The 16,284-nt window shown below is 38.5% G+C and overlaps 2 protein-coding genes, 1 non-coding gene and 1 pseudogene across 3 annotated transcripts; 1 reads left to right on the top strand and 3 right to left on the bottom strand.

Moving 5' to 3' along the window:
- Positions 1 to 2,732: 2,732 nt before the first annotated feature.
- On the bottom strand, positions 2,733 to 5,837 carry LOC101299869. The gene is made up of 5 exons (XR_184750.1): positions 5,277 to 5,837; positions 5,058 to 5,202; positions 4,881 to 4,923; positions 4,042 to 4,125; positions 2,733 to 3,148 (listed from the first exon to the last, which is right to left on the bottom strand). It is a non-coding gene; the product is annotated as an uncharacterized LOC101299869 (transcript).
- A 586-nt stretch (positions 5,838 to 6,423) lies between these two features.
- On the bottom strand, positions 6,424 to 7,212 carry LOC101302663 (F-box/kelch-repeat protein At3g06240-like). The gene has a single exon (XM_004301751.1). It carries the CDS (start codon positions 7,210 to 7,212, stop codon positions 6,424 to 6,426), a length of 789 nt encoding a protein of 262 aa, XP_004301799.1.
- A 2,581-nt stretch (positions 7,213 to 9,793) lies between these two features.
- Positions 9,794 to 14,912, bottom strand: LOC101299588 (protein PROLIFERA-like). Its single transcript, XM_004300406.1, has 15 exons — positions 14,876 to 14,912; positions 14,737 to 14,804; positions 14,597 to 14,656; positions 14,294 to 14,517; positions 14,005 to 14,182; positions 13,585 to 13,707; positions 13,356 to 13,445; positions 13,022 to 13,164; positions 12,725 to 12,902; positions 12,212 to 12,403; positions 11,561 to 11,733; positions 11,181 to 11,384; positions 10,834 to 10,999; positions 10,114 to 10,335; positions 9,794 to 9,920 (listed from the first exon to the last, which is right to left on the bottom strand). The coding sequence occupies exons 1-15, from the start codon at positions 14,904 to 14,906 to the stop codon at positions 9,816 to 9,818; spliced, it is 2,157 nt and encodes a 718-aa protein (XP_004300454.1). The 5' UTR covers positions 14,907 to 14,912; the 3' UTR covers positions 9,794 to 9,815.
- A 379-nt stretch (positions 14,913 to 15,291) lies between these two features.
- LOC101302368 lies at positions 15,292 to 16,229 on the top strand (annotated as a pseudogene).
- The last annotated feature ends 55 nt before the right edge of the window (positions 16,230 to 16,284 follow it).

Below are 16,284 nucleotides of genomic sequence, written 5' to 3'. Positions count from 1 at the left end.
GTATATATATATATATATATATATATATATATAGTATGTTTTCTATGAACTAACTATACAGAGGAAGCAAAATTTTCAAAAATCTCGTGAAATAAGATGTGATCAGTATAGTGAAATACAGCTATGGTAAAAAATCATTTTAATTCAGCAACGTTTGGGCCCCGATCGAAGCGGTCAACCCTATTTACGCTTATGTTTCACTAAAAGGGGCCCTATCTTCGAGTGGTAAACGTCCATAAATTTTTACATGGGTGGTTACGTCTCATCTATTTGAGACTTTATTGTGTTGAAGAATCGACGAAACTAGGTCACGTAGAAGTAGGTAAGATCGTTTTCGTGTGATAAGTGAATATGGATTAGGGTTGACCGCTTCGATCGAGCCACGAACGTTGTCAAATCCAGTTGAATTTTATATCATAGCAATGTTTCACTATAATGATCACATCATACGGTCAATTTTTATTTTGTGAATTTTAGTCATCGAAATCACAATGTGCCTACTATTGTGGTATAACTTGTTTGGTAGGTTCTATTCAAGTATACAACTTTCTGAACCAACTATACAGAGGAAGCAGAATTTTCAAAAATCTCGTGAAATAGGATGTGATCAGTATAGTGGAATACGGCTACGGTAGAAAAATCACTTTAATTCGGCAACGTTTGGGCCTCAATCGAAGCAGTCAACTCTATTTACGTTTATGCTTCACTAAAGGGAGCCCTATCATCGGGTGGTAAACGTCCCTAAAATTTTACATGGGTGGTTACGTCTCATATATTTGAGACTTTATTGTGTTGAAGAATCGACCAAACTAGGTCACGGAGAGGTAGGTAAGATCGTTTTCGTGTGATAAGTGAATATGGATTAGGGTTGACCGCTTCGATCGAGCCCCGAACGTTGTCAAATCCAGTTGAATTTTATACCATAGTAATGTTTCACTATAATGATCACATCAGACGGTCAATTTTTATTTTGTGAATTTTAGTCATCGGAATCACAATGTGCCTACTATTGTGGTATAACTTGTTTGGTAGGTTCTATTCAAGTATACAACTTTCTGAACCAACTATATAGGGTAAGCAAAATTTTCAAAAATCTCATGAAATAGGATGTGATCAGTATAGTGAAATACGGCTACAGTAGAAAAATCACTTTAATTCAGCAACATTTGGGCCTCGATCGAAGCGGTCAACCCTATTTACACTTATGTTTCACTAAAGGGAGCCCTATCATCGGGTGGTAAACGTCCCTAAATTTTTACATGGGTGGTTACGTCTCATTTATTTGAGACTTCATTGTGTTGAAGAATCGACCAAACTAGGTCACGGAGAGGTAGGTAAGAACGTTTTCGTGTGATAAGTGAAGATGAATTAGGGTTAACCGCTTCGATCGAGCCCCGAACGTTGCCGAATCTAGTTGAATTTTATACCATATCCATGTTTCACTATAATGATCATATCATACGGTCAATTTTTATTTTGTGAATTTTAACCATCGGAATCACATAACTTGTTTGGTAGGTTATATGCAAGTGTACAACTTTGTGAACCAACTATATAGAGGAAGCAGAATTTTCAAAAATCTCGTGAAATAGGATGTGATCAGTATAGTGGAATACGGCTACGGTAAAAAAATCACTTTAATTCGGCAACGTTTGGGCTCCGATCGAAGCGGTCAACCTTATTTACGCTTATGCTTCACTAAGGGGAGCCTTATCCTCGGGTGGTAAACGTCCCTAAATTTTTACATGGGTGATTACGTTTCATCTATCTGAGACTTTATTGTGTTGAAGAATTGACCAAACTAGGTCACGGAGAGTTCGGTAAGATCGTTTTCGTGTGATAATTGAAGATGAATTAGGGTTGACCGCTTTGATCGAGCCCCGATCGTTGCCGAATCGAGTTGAATTTTATATACCATATCTATGTTTCACTATAATGATCACATCAGACGGTCAATTTTTATTTTGTGAATTTTAGTCATGAGATCTAGATTTTCGATGCTATTTATAATGATTTTCGTAAGATTTTAGAAATATAAGGTTTTATATTTTATATATTACCTATCATTATTCCGTAATTATATTAATGATATCTAATTTATTGTTTTGAATAAACTAAGAAAGTGAATATAATGAATGAAGTTTGCGAAAACGAACGACATGCGTCAGAAGACAGAAAAACGTCAGATAATATAACCCAACCTTTATTTGCCACGTCAGAAGAAGGACTGCAGCACGTCAGTGTTGCCAAGACCCACGACCAGTCAGAGGAATTAATAATACATTTTTAACTTTTAGAGTGTATGGAAGTTGACAAAAAGAGGAAAAATGGTTCCCAAATTATTAAATACCCACTGATCATTGTTTTCGAGGCATACACCAACAGAAAACAATAGAACGGTTGATACTAAAAGGCAAAAATAACCAAGAACAATTACCACTTAAGAAAGAGGATCTGATCCAATGGAAGATGCACTTGGAAAGCCACGCCAGTGTCACCAGCATATCGGAAGGATCGCAACATATCCAATTGATTGACTGGTACTGACGAAGGTGTCGGCTTGGAGGTGCTAGTGGCGCAGCCTTACCAAAGGCTGGCGGTGCTGACCATCCTGTTAGCCTTGATGATTCATCAATGATGAAATTGAATTGAAAAATGCAACCACCGAAATTTTTCGATTAGAATTCGATTTCGGTGTTGTTTAAAGTTGTAGACTTCAGAGGATTTGAGTTGTTGCTATTGGGCTTGTGCCGGTTGTGCGTTTGTTTGGATTTGTTCCTGAATGAAACTCTAAATGTCAATATCCATAGCAAATCATACACTATCTCCTTTACATTACCGAACAGTAAATCATTCCGGCATCACCAACTCTAATGTAGCACACATTTTGCACATGTATATGTTCATCTTACTCTTATCCTCCCTATCATCCCTTGGTTCAATTACTGACAAAGAACAGACAAGTCAGACAATTACTTAATTGACAATAACTGTTTCTAATGTTCCATTCACAATCCCAGTGAGGTCTCATTCTTCAATCTTTCAGTGTCCAGTATACCCATCCAAATGAAGCAGCATCGTAAACCTCTAACTGAACCCTCCCAAAGTCTTGATAATCTGCCTGAGAAGCAATCGTTGACCCACTCTCCTGAAAACAAAAGTACATTTTCAGCTTCTATAACTCATACCACTTGGAACCTTACCAAATAAGATAACAACAAACAAGAATGAGTTCATAACAGAATATAAACATTGACTGTGAATATGAAGTTTCATTTCAATTCTCATTTTGTTGAGGCTCAGCTAAACTGATTACAGAAACACAATAAAAACTAAGAAAATGCAACATCCCCTCAGAGATAAAACCAAGCAAAATAATAACAATAATAAAATGAATAAATAAAGAACAATGAAACAGATCCCAAGGGAATCTAAGATGAAAGCAGCACAGGGATACTCGTAAAATACCAGAAAAGATATACATCCACGCAAGGAAATTTGCTATGGAAACACTCGTTTAAAGAAAACGACTGAAATACACAACTCTGTTCTCAATGCCTCCAAGTTGTATGCAAGGTATTTCAGCTCCAGTACATAATATCACGTCAGGAGAATACAAGACTGCTACCTTAATTCCCAAATCACTTTGCAACCATGCTGAATCTAAAATGTACAAATTACTCAACACTAGAGGAAAAAGTACAGAAAAGATTTCATAATTGCAAATGATGCTAGGGGCAGGATTTATGAAATATATAAAACTGTAAGTGATTTATAGAACTTATAACATGAGTATAATGATTCATGTCCATTTTAAGCACAATTTCAGATAACTTTAATACACTACTACTAGATCAAACCCCTGCCAAGAATAGGTAAATATGTCTCTGTATATACATAAGAAGTAACACAAGTGCAAGCTACATATATGCTGCCTATATGAAGGATTATCATCAGACAATGCAGTAATAAACACACTGGATTGGTGTAGAAGCTACAAGCAATGCGGCAATAAGTAACACTATTTTATTGCAATCATACTTTACTTGTTGCAACTGGGGAAACACTCCAGTGCGTCGGGTCACAACCCCTCCGATACGAATCATGGTATTCAAATGAATCTGCCTGCACAGCATTACAGTATGATGAGAAAAAAAAAGAAGGATATATACTGCCGCATAAATGAATCTCCACCATACCTAATGTTACGAATCTGATCATAAACAGGTAAGTTAGTTATGCAAACATAGATCTTTTGATGGATAAGTTTGTAATTGGGGTGTAAATTAAACATAACATTCTTCGCAACATCTTCCATCACTTCCAGGACATACTAGGGTGCATCAGCCAGCAAAATAGCAATATTGGGATGAACATAGATAAATTGCTTGTAATCAATCTCCAGACTACACTTGTTTGCGGCAAATGCAATAGTGAATTTGTCAATATATGAAATGATGTAATACTTTCTGTAGCTTACACATCCCTTAAGACAAAAGGAATACTTGACCAGACACAGATAGTCAATAGAAAGGAGCTATGCATTTACCTAACACCATTTCATTAATGCGGGGCACATAATGCTAACAAAATTAACCTATAACATACAACACATAATGCTAACAAATGTCCACATAAGTGCTTAACATACAAATTGGTAGCTCATTGTTATATCAATCCTCACAAGACTAACTGCAAACAATCAACTTTGCATGTATGAAAAGCCAACTAGAACAAATTCGGCCCTGCATCACCATTACTATTTGACAAAAATCTTTCTAAATGCATTCCAAGGCACCAAGTGCTCCATACAATCAGGAATTCATATATATGAGATTTTGTGGCACTCAATTCGAGGTTCAAAGTAAAAACTTTTTTACCTCAATTTTCGAACTCAAAAATGTGGTAGCCAGAAGCTCCAACCTGGGATGACATATATAAGAATTAGTTCAGAGAGAACAGGTAGAGTAATGATTACAGTTCATTGAAGTAAATCTTTTGATACTTGGAAGTTGGAATTGATACCAATACCAACATGTACATATGAATCATCTAACCTGATCTTCACAAGTCCTGGACATGTCATTTTGGTCTGAAGTCCTGGACATGTATGAGATGCATTTTGCAAGGGAAATCAATTCTGTTCCAACCCAAACTTCAATTCCTCTTTACTGCCATTCCCCACAACAACCATTTCAACACCTAAGGCACCAAAGTATTAGTAGCCAATCTCTAACCCAAACTGGAATCAAAATCGAACATGCTCTAAGCCTTACCTTGATTAATTCCCTGCATGACCAAATCAGCAGCTCTCTTCCTCTCCAAAACTTGTTGTTGTAGATCCCCAAATCTCATGCATATGCCCCAAAATCGACGAAGACACAGTACTCCACACCTCACAGATACCAAAACAGCTGATAATCCAGTTCAGTACAGAGGCTGAGAGCGGCGGAGCTAGGGTGGAGCCACGGCGGCGGCTCTGATCGCGGTGAAGGGCTGCTCGCTCCAATGGTGGCCGAGTCCATAGATGGCCGGAGATCAAGCGACGGTGTCGCTGTGGGCCTAGTCCGCCAACCACTCTTCATATTCCGGCATCCAGCCACGGCGTTGTTTCGTCTCCGAACCCAAAACGAATAATGATATCAATTCAAGAACTTACAACGATTGTCCGTCTCCCTGATGCTTTGTTCTTACTTCAGAGCTGCTCAATCGGTTTATCCATCAAAACACCAATCTCCGCCAGACTACAACTCCATATCTTCCAATCGGTTTAGCACCAACACCAATCGCTGCTCAATCTTCAGTGCTTTGAAAGTTTAGATGATCTGATGAAACTTGGAAGGAAGCAGGGGGGCTGCTGCTCGAAATAAGAGTCTCTCCCTTAACCTTTTCTACTCTTTTTCACCCCCTGTATTTTTACCTAAACAAACCCTAACAGCCACTTAACGCTACCTAACGATGTCGATAACTGACAAGTCCACGTGTCAGAATCTGACGGTGAAGAAACCGGGTGCGCTGTATAATTTTCGTACGTGGACTCCTTCTCTGACTTAATCAGTAAGTGGAAAAAGCCCTTCAACATAAACCCCCACACAATTGCCAACCTCAGGTATATCACGAATTAATTTGAAGCTTCCTACCACTTTCTTTTCTAAAATCTTCGTACACAACCAAGGAATTCTCGTACACCGTAAGATCATGAGACTTGATAGAAAAACCAGTATGTGACCATACGCTCGTATACGGCATGAATACACTCATTCTAGTCCAAGACTCGCTCACCCTGTATTCTTTCATGACCCAAAACTCATCAAATGTTTGATCAAGGCCGATTAGCGTTATACACAAGCAATCTCTAAACACTCCCAGTTCTATTGAACAAGTATCCGCGATGGGTGGGAGTTGAATTTCGCAGAACTCCTCCTATGCTAATAGAAAAGTTGGAGTCGCTGGTCTATCGCTAACTCTAGAAGCTTCTATCGCCGACCAATGAAGAGCTCCATTTAAAAAAATCCCATGATGAAAATCAGGATTGTATTCATCAATGTGGTACTCTATCTGTCGCCAAGAATCAGTTTTCAATCTATAGACACTGAATACGATTGTCATGTCAGTATAGATCTGCCCGTCAACCACCTTGTACTCATTGGTCGAGTAATCAAATCCAATTCCACATGGGCTCAAGCCAACAATCTTGGGATCCCTGAGAGCAGGGCTAGGTCTCCACGTCGGTGTCTCTGGCACTTTCTTCAGCTCCCTGGTTGCAGGATTAACCAAATAAGTCCCATTCTTAGAACCGCAGAAGCGGCACAACAAGAAGTTATTACAGGAGTAGATGAAAGGAAGCCAAGGGGGTCTATCTTGTTGCTCTGGATGAAATTCTTGGCGAACAAAATCGAGCTCGGTCGCTGTTACTAAATCATCATGAGCTGCATGGTTATGGAGAAACTCATCTAGGTCCATAGAGTAAAGGCCACGACATTTCACGTTGAATATGACTTTTCGTCTCCTTAAGAATACCTCTTTATCCTCGAAGGCTTTCTCGGCGTGCAGCGCAATGAACTTGCGGTCGGAGATTAGAGAACGCCAGGGCTTTGATACGCACCTGAAGCGGCATAAGGACTTGACTGGTAGCCTTGAAAGTATCTCGATTACTATGATCTCTGCAGGAATGGGGAATTTGTGCCCTGTTAGCTTGCCATTGTCTTCCATCTATTTTGTTAATTTCTTTACTCTACGTATATGCTAACTAGCTACAAAAGCTTAGCTTGAGAGAGATTAATTTGTAGCTCTTGCAATTGTATTACAAAGCTAGCGGATCGATGTGATTTTTATAATTAAAGTCATCGATCCTGGCATGATCGAATTATATGCGGAAATCGAATTGTATGCGGAAATGGATATATATCCAGGTCAGAAAGGGATCTCCACGTGAGGAGGACAATGATTAAAATATCTGCAATATATCTGATATATATATCTTCCGATGTCTCTTTTTTTCGAATGACCGATATATCTATAAAGGTTAATATCTTATCTTCTACCGTATCTATGATATTTCCCCGATATTTCTCTAATACCATCAAATATCGGAGATATATTTAGGAAATATCTCTGATATTTATGATATTTTCGATATATCACCAATATATTAAAAAAATAACTGTAAAAAAAATTGAAATGATATCTGGAAGAGAAGTAATTCTCTCGAGATATATCTCAATGAAGAGTATGGGTCTCGAGTGATATCTAGGATATACATAATTCCCTTGAGGTATATCCCAATAAAGAGTGAGAGTCTTGAGTGATTTTCATAATAAAAGTAATTCCCTCGAGGTGTATCACAATGAAGAGTGGTGGTCTCGAGAAGAGCATGATTCATTTCCAGAGATCTGGATGCAGATCGATCTATTACATAATTATCAAACTTAGAGATGAGTGGATGAATATTTACGTACACTTGAGAAAGAGATGACTGAAAATTACGATCATGCCTCTCATGATCATGGCTAGGCTATAGAAGTACTAGGTATGGAGCGCAAGAGGATACCATGTATGGGAGGAGGACTAGAGGTCTAAATGATGATCAAGATGTTGCTTCAGTTGCGCTAAGTTTTAATTCTATCAGTTTAGGTAGTGGGACTGGAACCTCAAATGAATCCCAGTAAGACAACAATCAATATGGCTATAATCAATGCGCGGAAGTCAGTGATTAGTCATCTAGTTAGATTCATCCTTACTATCCACTTATAGGGGAAACAGTCGGCTTCTCCAAAGATATATATGATTATCATATTCAACACTATAATTCGTATTATATGAGTCATATGTCTTGGTCTGATTATTGTATTTTTGTGGACCAGCGTGTGTCTTATCAATAACCTAGATTCTCATTCTAGATATAGATGAAATTGATGTTTGTAATATTTATATATAAATCCAATAAAAAAAAATTTCTTCCAAAAATTCTGATATTTTTTCCCGGGTTTCCCCGATATATCTGAAATCTCCCTTTTTCAAATGACCGATATATACACCGATACCGATATTTTAATCTTTGAGGAGGACTGTGAGAGAAGGATAACGTGGGTAATTCCCGCTATGCCCTCCCGTTTAGTGGATGACGGCTTCCAGTGGCATGGTTCGTAATTATTTTTTAATCATGGGCAACAGTTTAAGAGATTTAATGAGAGCCCTTTTTTACCATTATGTAAAAGTTAGAGACTTTTTTATCATTTAAACACTTCAACAGCCCTTTTCTATAAAAACCCTTTGTTTAAATTCCTCACTTCAATTTCCATCAAAATATGTGTCATTTTAAAATTCCTGCGGAAATCTCTTCTTATCTCTTTATTAGTTTCCAGGACAAATTAATTTTACTTTTCTAATATTTTGTTTTATCTTAAACTTTCTTAATTCATTACATATTCTGAATTCCTGATAGTTACAACCAAACAATAGAATTTACAATTACTGGAATTTTAATTGATGAAATTCTAAAATCCATTATTTTTAGAATTTCTCAAGATTTCAGAAAAACCTCATCCAAACACAACGTAAGAAAACAATAAAAAAATAAAAAGTGCAGATTTCGGGATGTGAGAGGCTTCATTTAAAAACTTAAAAAGGGGCCAAGTTAAGGATCAAGGAGGCTAGAGAACAAACCCAAAACACAAATCATAAACGTCAACAGAAGAGAAGTCATCAAGATGTATTGCTCCCAGTGTTGCTTCCGCATAATTATTAGGCTATTTATAGCCAAATACTGATCTTTGATCATCTTATTTCCAGTATTATCAAGTGGTAAAGCTAGAGGTTTGTTTGACTAGGTTTACATGAAATCAAGTATTTATTTGTTGTGTTAAACTGGATATATGAAAGATGCACACTTTAACTGAAGCTTAATTTGCATGATCTCTATCTAAAACCAAAAACAAAGCAGAAAAGATAAGAGTCCTAACCAATTGAATGGTTATACATCATTGTTTTACCGCAACAGAGCTTTACTGAACATGCAATTGGCTAGCCAACAAACAAATTAAATATAGAACATGTTGCGCCGTTCGCCGTTCATTTTTGGCTAATTAACAATTTAACTGAACTAATACCGACAGTTTCAAGATACACAAATACGGTGCCAATTAGGGGCCTACAATGACTAGTCTGCAACTCAACTAGCTCTAACGAGTACAAAATACAACAAAAGATGAAATCAAATCCAACGTCTAATGATTTTTCTTCTCACTATCTTTCAAATGGGAAGGGGTCTAAGACTGTTAAGGGATTGCAGCACTCAATGTTAGTATCAAGGCATGTCAGGCATCAATGAATCTGATGTCGAAAGTTTGGGGATTGATCTGCCACACATTCAAGGCTGCATATTCCTCCAAACATTCTTTCAGTTGGGCTTCACTGTAACCCTGTTCAAAGGCCAACGTACAATTTGGATTAAGACAATATATAGGGAAGATTCTTTAGAGTCAGCTAATGTCCTAACATATTGATTGTCTTTAACTTCTACATTAAAAGAAATCATTTTCTTATCACTTTGATGCATTTGATCAATTTTTTGTATGTTACAGATGCCTTGAAAATTAGAGGGTAAAAACTAACCTTTCTAGAAATCCAATTCAGGGCATGTGCATAGCTCACATCCAGCTTATTTGTCCTGGCAGCTTCATCTCGCAGAATTGAATAGATATCTGAGATAGCATCAAGTCCAGATCGCTGACGATCGTCTGAGTATAAAGAGAACTTTGACATCTGCATTAGCCTGAGAGACTCGTCCACGTCACTCTGAGCAACTGTTTCAGAGAATCGAAGTCTTGCTAGTGCCTGCAATTAAAGAAATTAGTTTCATCCCATTTGTTTCCGTAGCAAATTTGTTTCATTTTTTAAATAGTCAATACCCTCTCTGGATGGCAGTATTTGAGAAAACCATTGAAAAACAAAGTCCAGCTGGTTTCGTCTATTTACTCAAAAATTAGTGAGAGTATTAGCCAAAAACAAAACTTTACCATACTAGATCTATCTCTGTAATTGGATGACACTTGCTGTGTGATCCATTTATTGTGTAAAAGATGTATAAAAGCAAACAAATCATACAAAGACCCTCTTGTTCACACAATGGATCTATTAGTGACAATTTTTAAGGCAGTAGCTATGGTAAATATATTTCCCTTCTATAATTCTATCCCCAAAATCTGATTATTCAGCACGACCTCATTTCTTGCAAGCTAAATCCCAAAATGCACCTATTGTAGACAGTTCTCATTCAATGAAGCCAAACTTACAAAAACACAAACCATAAAGCAAATGAATATCTAGACTTACAGCTGATATGCGAAGAATGCTGAGCAGAGTTCGCACAGTGGTATAGGAGTGGGGAGCATTAGATTTAGCTTCTTCTTGCCGAATTGCGGAGTAGGCACTTGCAATGTACTCCTCAAGTTCCAGAGGGACAGAAGGAGACAATCTTCTTGCAGCAGAAATATATGCACTGGAAAACAAAAAGGTAAGATGAGCATCATAACAGAAAGTCCCACTTAAGAACAAACTTGCAGATACAGATTAATGTAGCTTCACAAAAGTGATGTACCAAGAAAGATTATAAATCAGTAGTGAAAATCACAAATATTGTTCCTCTTGTTGTGCTTTCTATGTCAAGTAATTAAATTTACCGAAGAACAGATGGTTCCAGTGGAGTGAAGCCAAGAGCCGGAGATTCTTTATTCTGGTGGACATAGACAATATGCCTAGCCATCTCAAGATCACTATCCATATCTGCTCGATCCAGGATTAACCAGAGAAGATCAAATCTTGACAAAAGTGCTGGCGGGAGATTAATGTTTTCAGCTGGAGTTCGCCGTAGGTCATATCTCCCCCTTGAAAAAAAATGTGATAACCATAGTAAGACTTTGCATAGAGGCAAGATTATAACATTAAATGAGGCTAGCTGTCTGTAGATGAAAAATCCCACATCATAGGAGCAAGATGATGCAAATGAGAAGCACATGATGACCACCCTATATAAAAACTAGGTTAAGTAGAAGGTTTGTACCATGCTGGATTAGCTGCGGCAAGAACAGCAGTTCTTGCATTCAAAGATGTAGTTATCCCAGCCTTAGCAATGCTGACAGTTTGCTGCTCCATAACTTCATGTATCGCTGTACGATCTAATTCATCCATCTTGTCAAATTCATCGATAGCACAAATGCCCATATCAGCTAGCACCTGAAACAAGTTAATTCTATTATTTAAGACTCAGAAACCCGTGAACAACTGACCAATCAATCGGAAGTAAAGTGGAAAATGATGAGTCAATTAGAGATTTGAATTCCAATTTGATTTGGGATTGGATTCTATTGATGCAACACTTTGGCAATAGACTTGAACTCTGAACTACAAATACATATTGCCTCCCTGCATTTCTAATTCACCTCTCACCCACACTTTTCTACCTATTTCTGCATGAAGGCCAAGGATTTTACATATTGCAATAACTATTTTAACTTTATCTGGCCGTTTTCTATTACAAATCTAAAGTTAAACGGGTAAGGGGAGTTTTTTTTTTTTTTTTTAAAGATATGGCAACTGAACAGTCTGAGTCATGCAAGTATGTATAGTATCCTCTGTTTCACTTAAATAGCATGTAAGGAGTAACATGAAACAAGATTACCATATACACTGAGCCAAGATAATATAATCTTACCAATGCTCCTCCTTCCAGCACCATTTCATTTGTGACCGGATCTTTCTGAACAGCAGCAGTCAGACCAACTCCACTGCTTCCTTTACCAGTTGTATAAACTCCCCTGGGTGCTACATTAATTATGTGTTTAAGAAGCTGACTTTTTGCAACTCCAGGATCACCCATCAAACAGATATGTAGATCTCCTCTAATCTGCAATGTCAAAGGATATATATCAAGACACTTTGTAGTCCAACTATTCAAATACAATTTCTATAATCAGTATGTTTTTATAGATGTGAGTGTGATCTTGAAAATAAGCTATAATAAAAGGGAAAACAGGTTGAAGAGTGAACCTCAACTATCATAACCATTAACCAAGACCAGTTAGAGCCAGGTCATAGAGGGGGAGGGGGTACATAGAGAGGATATAACAATTACAGCTACCCTATGAATTTCAAACTTCTCAAAAGTGCAAGCTAAATTTAAACTTTCCAACAGTAACTGGGTCAGAAGGTACTATTCAGAAAGTACCTTCATTCCATCCTTCAGTTTCCTGTGAGGGGCACCCACAAGGAGCAGAAGTAGAGCCTTCTTTATATCTTCATGACCATAAATTTCAGGTGCCAATGATCGTGCCAACTTATTGTAAATGTCCCCATCATCAGCTAAACTTCTAATTTGTTCTTCCTCATCTCCTCTAAGTTCATACCTACAGTAGAATAAAAAATTAGTACGCACATCTTCCAACAAGAGCAAAGGTTTATATCAGGTAAGAGAACAGCTCCTGTTGTACCGAAAACTGCACTTAAGGCACAAGAAGTGGCTTACTCTTCATATTTCTTCTTGTAATGTGTAACAGACATGGCTTCTAAGTATGTGTCTGCAACTAAGCCAGCTCGCATTGCTCTAAAACCAGTGTACGGGATAGGGAGAAATATGCCAGATAGCTCAACAACATCACCTGGAGCTACCTAAGAAAGAAAAGTTCAAAGAGCATAGAACATAATCAGTTAAGGAGACTAAGGTTGACATCATTCTTTTTTATGATGCAAAGGTGATTTCGGAACTCGTACTTTCACTCCCATCAAGAGGATTCAATCAAAAGCTTGTAGTGTTTATACAACAACTAAGTTCACCCTATGAAATTGACAAAACAACCAACCTTTCTTGTGAGTTCACCCCTGAAGTGAACAGTCATTGTCCGAGGAATATGGCCTTTTGGGACATGTTCAGCCAACTCTTGTATCTTGGCCTGCAATTAAAGCGTTCAATGGAGATATACACCATATTAAATTTTGAACAAGCAATAATATACGAGTAAATTGCATAAACTATACAGATTCCCTCCTAGTTAGCTCAAATTTATGATTGAGTCAGAATAAGAAATAAACCTCCTGAAACTTCAAAAACTTTGATGCCCTGAGTTGAAGAATAAGGTTCCCCTTTGTTTTGTTAATACTACAACGCCTAGATGGGCACTCGAACAGAGGCATAAAGATTCGAGCAGTTACTTCCTGTCGAGCACAAAAAGAAATTATGAGTCAACAAAAGTGGCTTTAATGAAATGAGACCCGAATATACACCCTATTTCATCAAACAGATAACACTCCATTGAGTGAAAGGAAAAAGATGTTTCAAACGTATGAAGCTAGATAGGAGAAATATAGACACCGGCTTTATTATGATTTTTTGGCAATCAAAAGGGTATAGTACGAGGGATATTGAAAAAGACACAATTTACATGAGTACAAAAAGTTGCCATAAAAAATGTTCTCACTCAATATATCTGAGATAGGCATGTCCTTAATTACCTGGTAAATCTCAAAGCCGCATTCTTCGCACGTGTAGACAGCAACCTGCATCAATGGCTTAACATCTGAACACCGCGTCACAATACCAGATATCCTGACAAGCTGACCAATATATGAAGCCTTAACCTCCCTAATGGTAAATGGCTGCCCCTTTGAAGACGCTCTTATGTAAACTTCACTACAATACGCACCAAGGAACAAAAATTTAGAAATGGACTACTACAAGTCATAAATTGCAACCATACAGATGACTAAAAGCAAAGATGAGTTAGGGGTTTGTGAAACTCACAAGTAGCGCTTGATTTCGGGAGGCATCTTCTGATGGGGATCAGAACCATCCATATTGTCGGGTCCATCATCAGACCTTTGTGTCATCAAAATGTCATGATCATCATCCGGAAAGCCCTCGGTGGGCTGAGGCATGAGCTCATCAATAGCATCAGCGAAAATCCCAACATATCGCCGCGTGTTTTCCGTAACCCTGGTCAGAAATTCCTGGTCGAAATCCTGGTACTGCAATTAACCAAATCCACAATCGGCTCACAAACACAAGTTAACGCAATAGAAAATTCCCGAAAGTAGGGGAACTCACATTGAACAAGTCCTCAAGATCAATCTGGACTGCCCGGATTTTGCGATTCGCAACTTCTTGCTGAAATCAAACAAAAATGAAATTAGGGTTTAGTAGTTGCGGAGGTGGGTAATGAGAAAATGAGATGAGAGAAGGCTCACGAGGATGTTGATGTATTTGGGTTCCCCAACCGCGTCGGCGAAGTTGGAGAGGAATTCCTTGGCTAGCGCTGTGGGGCGACAGAAACCAAGTCAGGAAATGAAATCGGAGAATGAATCAGATGAGGGAGCCGGGAATTACCTTTGTCGGCGTCGAAGTTGAGGTCCTTCATGGCGACGGCGGCGGAGACTGAGAGAGAAGAGAGAGAGAGAGTAGTTGTTTTGTTTAATTTGGGGATTGGGGTAGAGAAAAGGGGAGGTTCAGATTTGGCGGGAAGTGACAGGATGGGGTTGACGGTTTTGGCGGGAAACCAAAAGGTGACAATGAACATAGTTATATGGTAATTATGTGGTTTTACTTTAAGTGAGAGTCACACTATTTACTAAACCGAGAAGGACGAGCCTCGGTGGTGATCGACTCAGGGTAAAATTCCTCTTTGGTATTTGCAGCCAAATTAAACCACGTACGTTTTCTAGTTGGAAGGAAGTCTGAAAATCAATGATCTCATTGGAGGGGAGGTCATTCGGAACTTGAACACTCTTGGAGTTTTTGTCATTATGAGAAGCAATGGGCAACCGGTGTACAATTTTTGTGTCACAGTTCAAGCCTTAATATATAAGGCGCTAGGTTCTCCAATGCCTCACTTTGCACACGTATCCATGAATCTTGCACCTGATCGGAGTAAGTTATCGAAAAAGGCATGGGGCAACTTCAGTGGGACAGTTTAGGGACATGGGCAAATCTACCACAGGCAATGGTGATGAACTACTTGGCATTGCTAGGTTGGGGTGATGGCACTGAGAATAAGATTTTTACCCTGGAGCAGCTGGTTGAGAAATGTACACTCGGTCGGGTAAACAAAAGTGGTGCCATTTTCGACATTACCAAGTCGAGGTGGGTGAATGGTTAACAGTCAACACTGATGAGTGACGAGCACTTCCACCAGGAGGAGAGGAGTTGAGAAAGCGTATTGGTGAGCTATGGAGAAGTACTGGTATCCTTACAGAATCAGATGGTTCATTTGTAGAAGATGCAGTTGAGCTTCATAAGGATAGGATTTGTTTGGTACCAGAAGCAGATAAAGAACACTCTCAGACTTGCTGTCGTATCCGTTACAGGCCACTTTAATCAGTCCTGAGGCCAAACCTCTCTTAGATGACAACCTATCTGTGTTTTGCGCCAGTTTCGTAGCTGCTTATGACAACGGTGAACTCATTGCTGCACTTGAAGAAGGCCAAGCTGGTTGGAAGAACTGGGTTAAGAGCTTTGGCAACAAACTTAAGCGGAAGGGAAAATCACTCTTCATGCCCCTCGAAGTGCTGTTAACCGGAAAGTTTCACGGTCCAGATACGGCGTGCTTTTACTGCACAAAGCTGGAAAAGATGGTGTTTTAACTCAAACTGAGTTCGTCACATTGGATGAGAGGTTCAACAAGTTGCGACAAGTTGACTGGAAAGCATTAACCAAGGATCAGCCTCTCCTTGATAGTCGATAGGGTTTTGTTTCTCTCAATTAAAACTGATATGAGCTATTACATGCACTACAAGAAA

The sequence above is a fragment of the Fragaria vesca genome, linkage group LG5, assembly GCF_000184155.1.
Source record: "Fragaria vesca subsp. vesca linkage group LG5, FraVesHawaii_1.0, whole genome shotgun sequence".
Taxonomy (NCBI): Eukaryota; Viridiplantae; Streptophyta; class Magnoliopsida; order Rosales; family Rosaceae; genus Fragaria; species Fragaria vesca.
Note: the sequence above shows the minus strand (reverse complement) of the source record. Positions and strands in the feature narration are given on the sequence as shown.

Bases quoted from the DNA above. Each gene is read 5' to 3' on its own strand.
- LOC101302663 (XM_004301751.1), bottom strand. From the start codon at position 7,212: ATGGAAGACAATGGCAAGCTAACAGGGCACAAATTCCCCATTCCTGCA.
- LOC101299588 (XM_004300406.1), bottom strand. From the start codon at position 14,906: ATGAAGGACCTCAACTTCGACGCCGACAAAG. The intron at 11,385-11,560 runs GTACAAACCTTC...TTTTTTTTCAAG, and splicing joins GCCGCAGCTAATCCAGCATG to GGGGAGATATGACCTACGGC. The intron at 11,000-11,180 runs GTAAATTTAATT...TTTGTTTTCCAG, and splicing joins CTGGAACCATCTGTTCTTCG to TGCATATATTTCTGCTGCAA.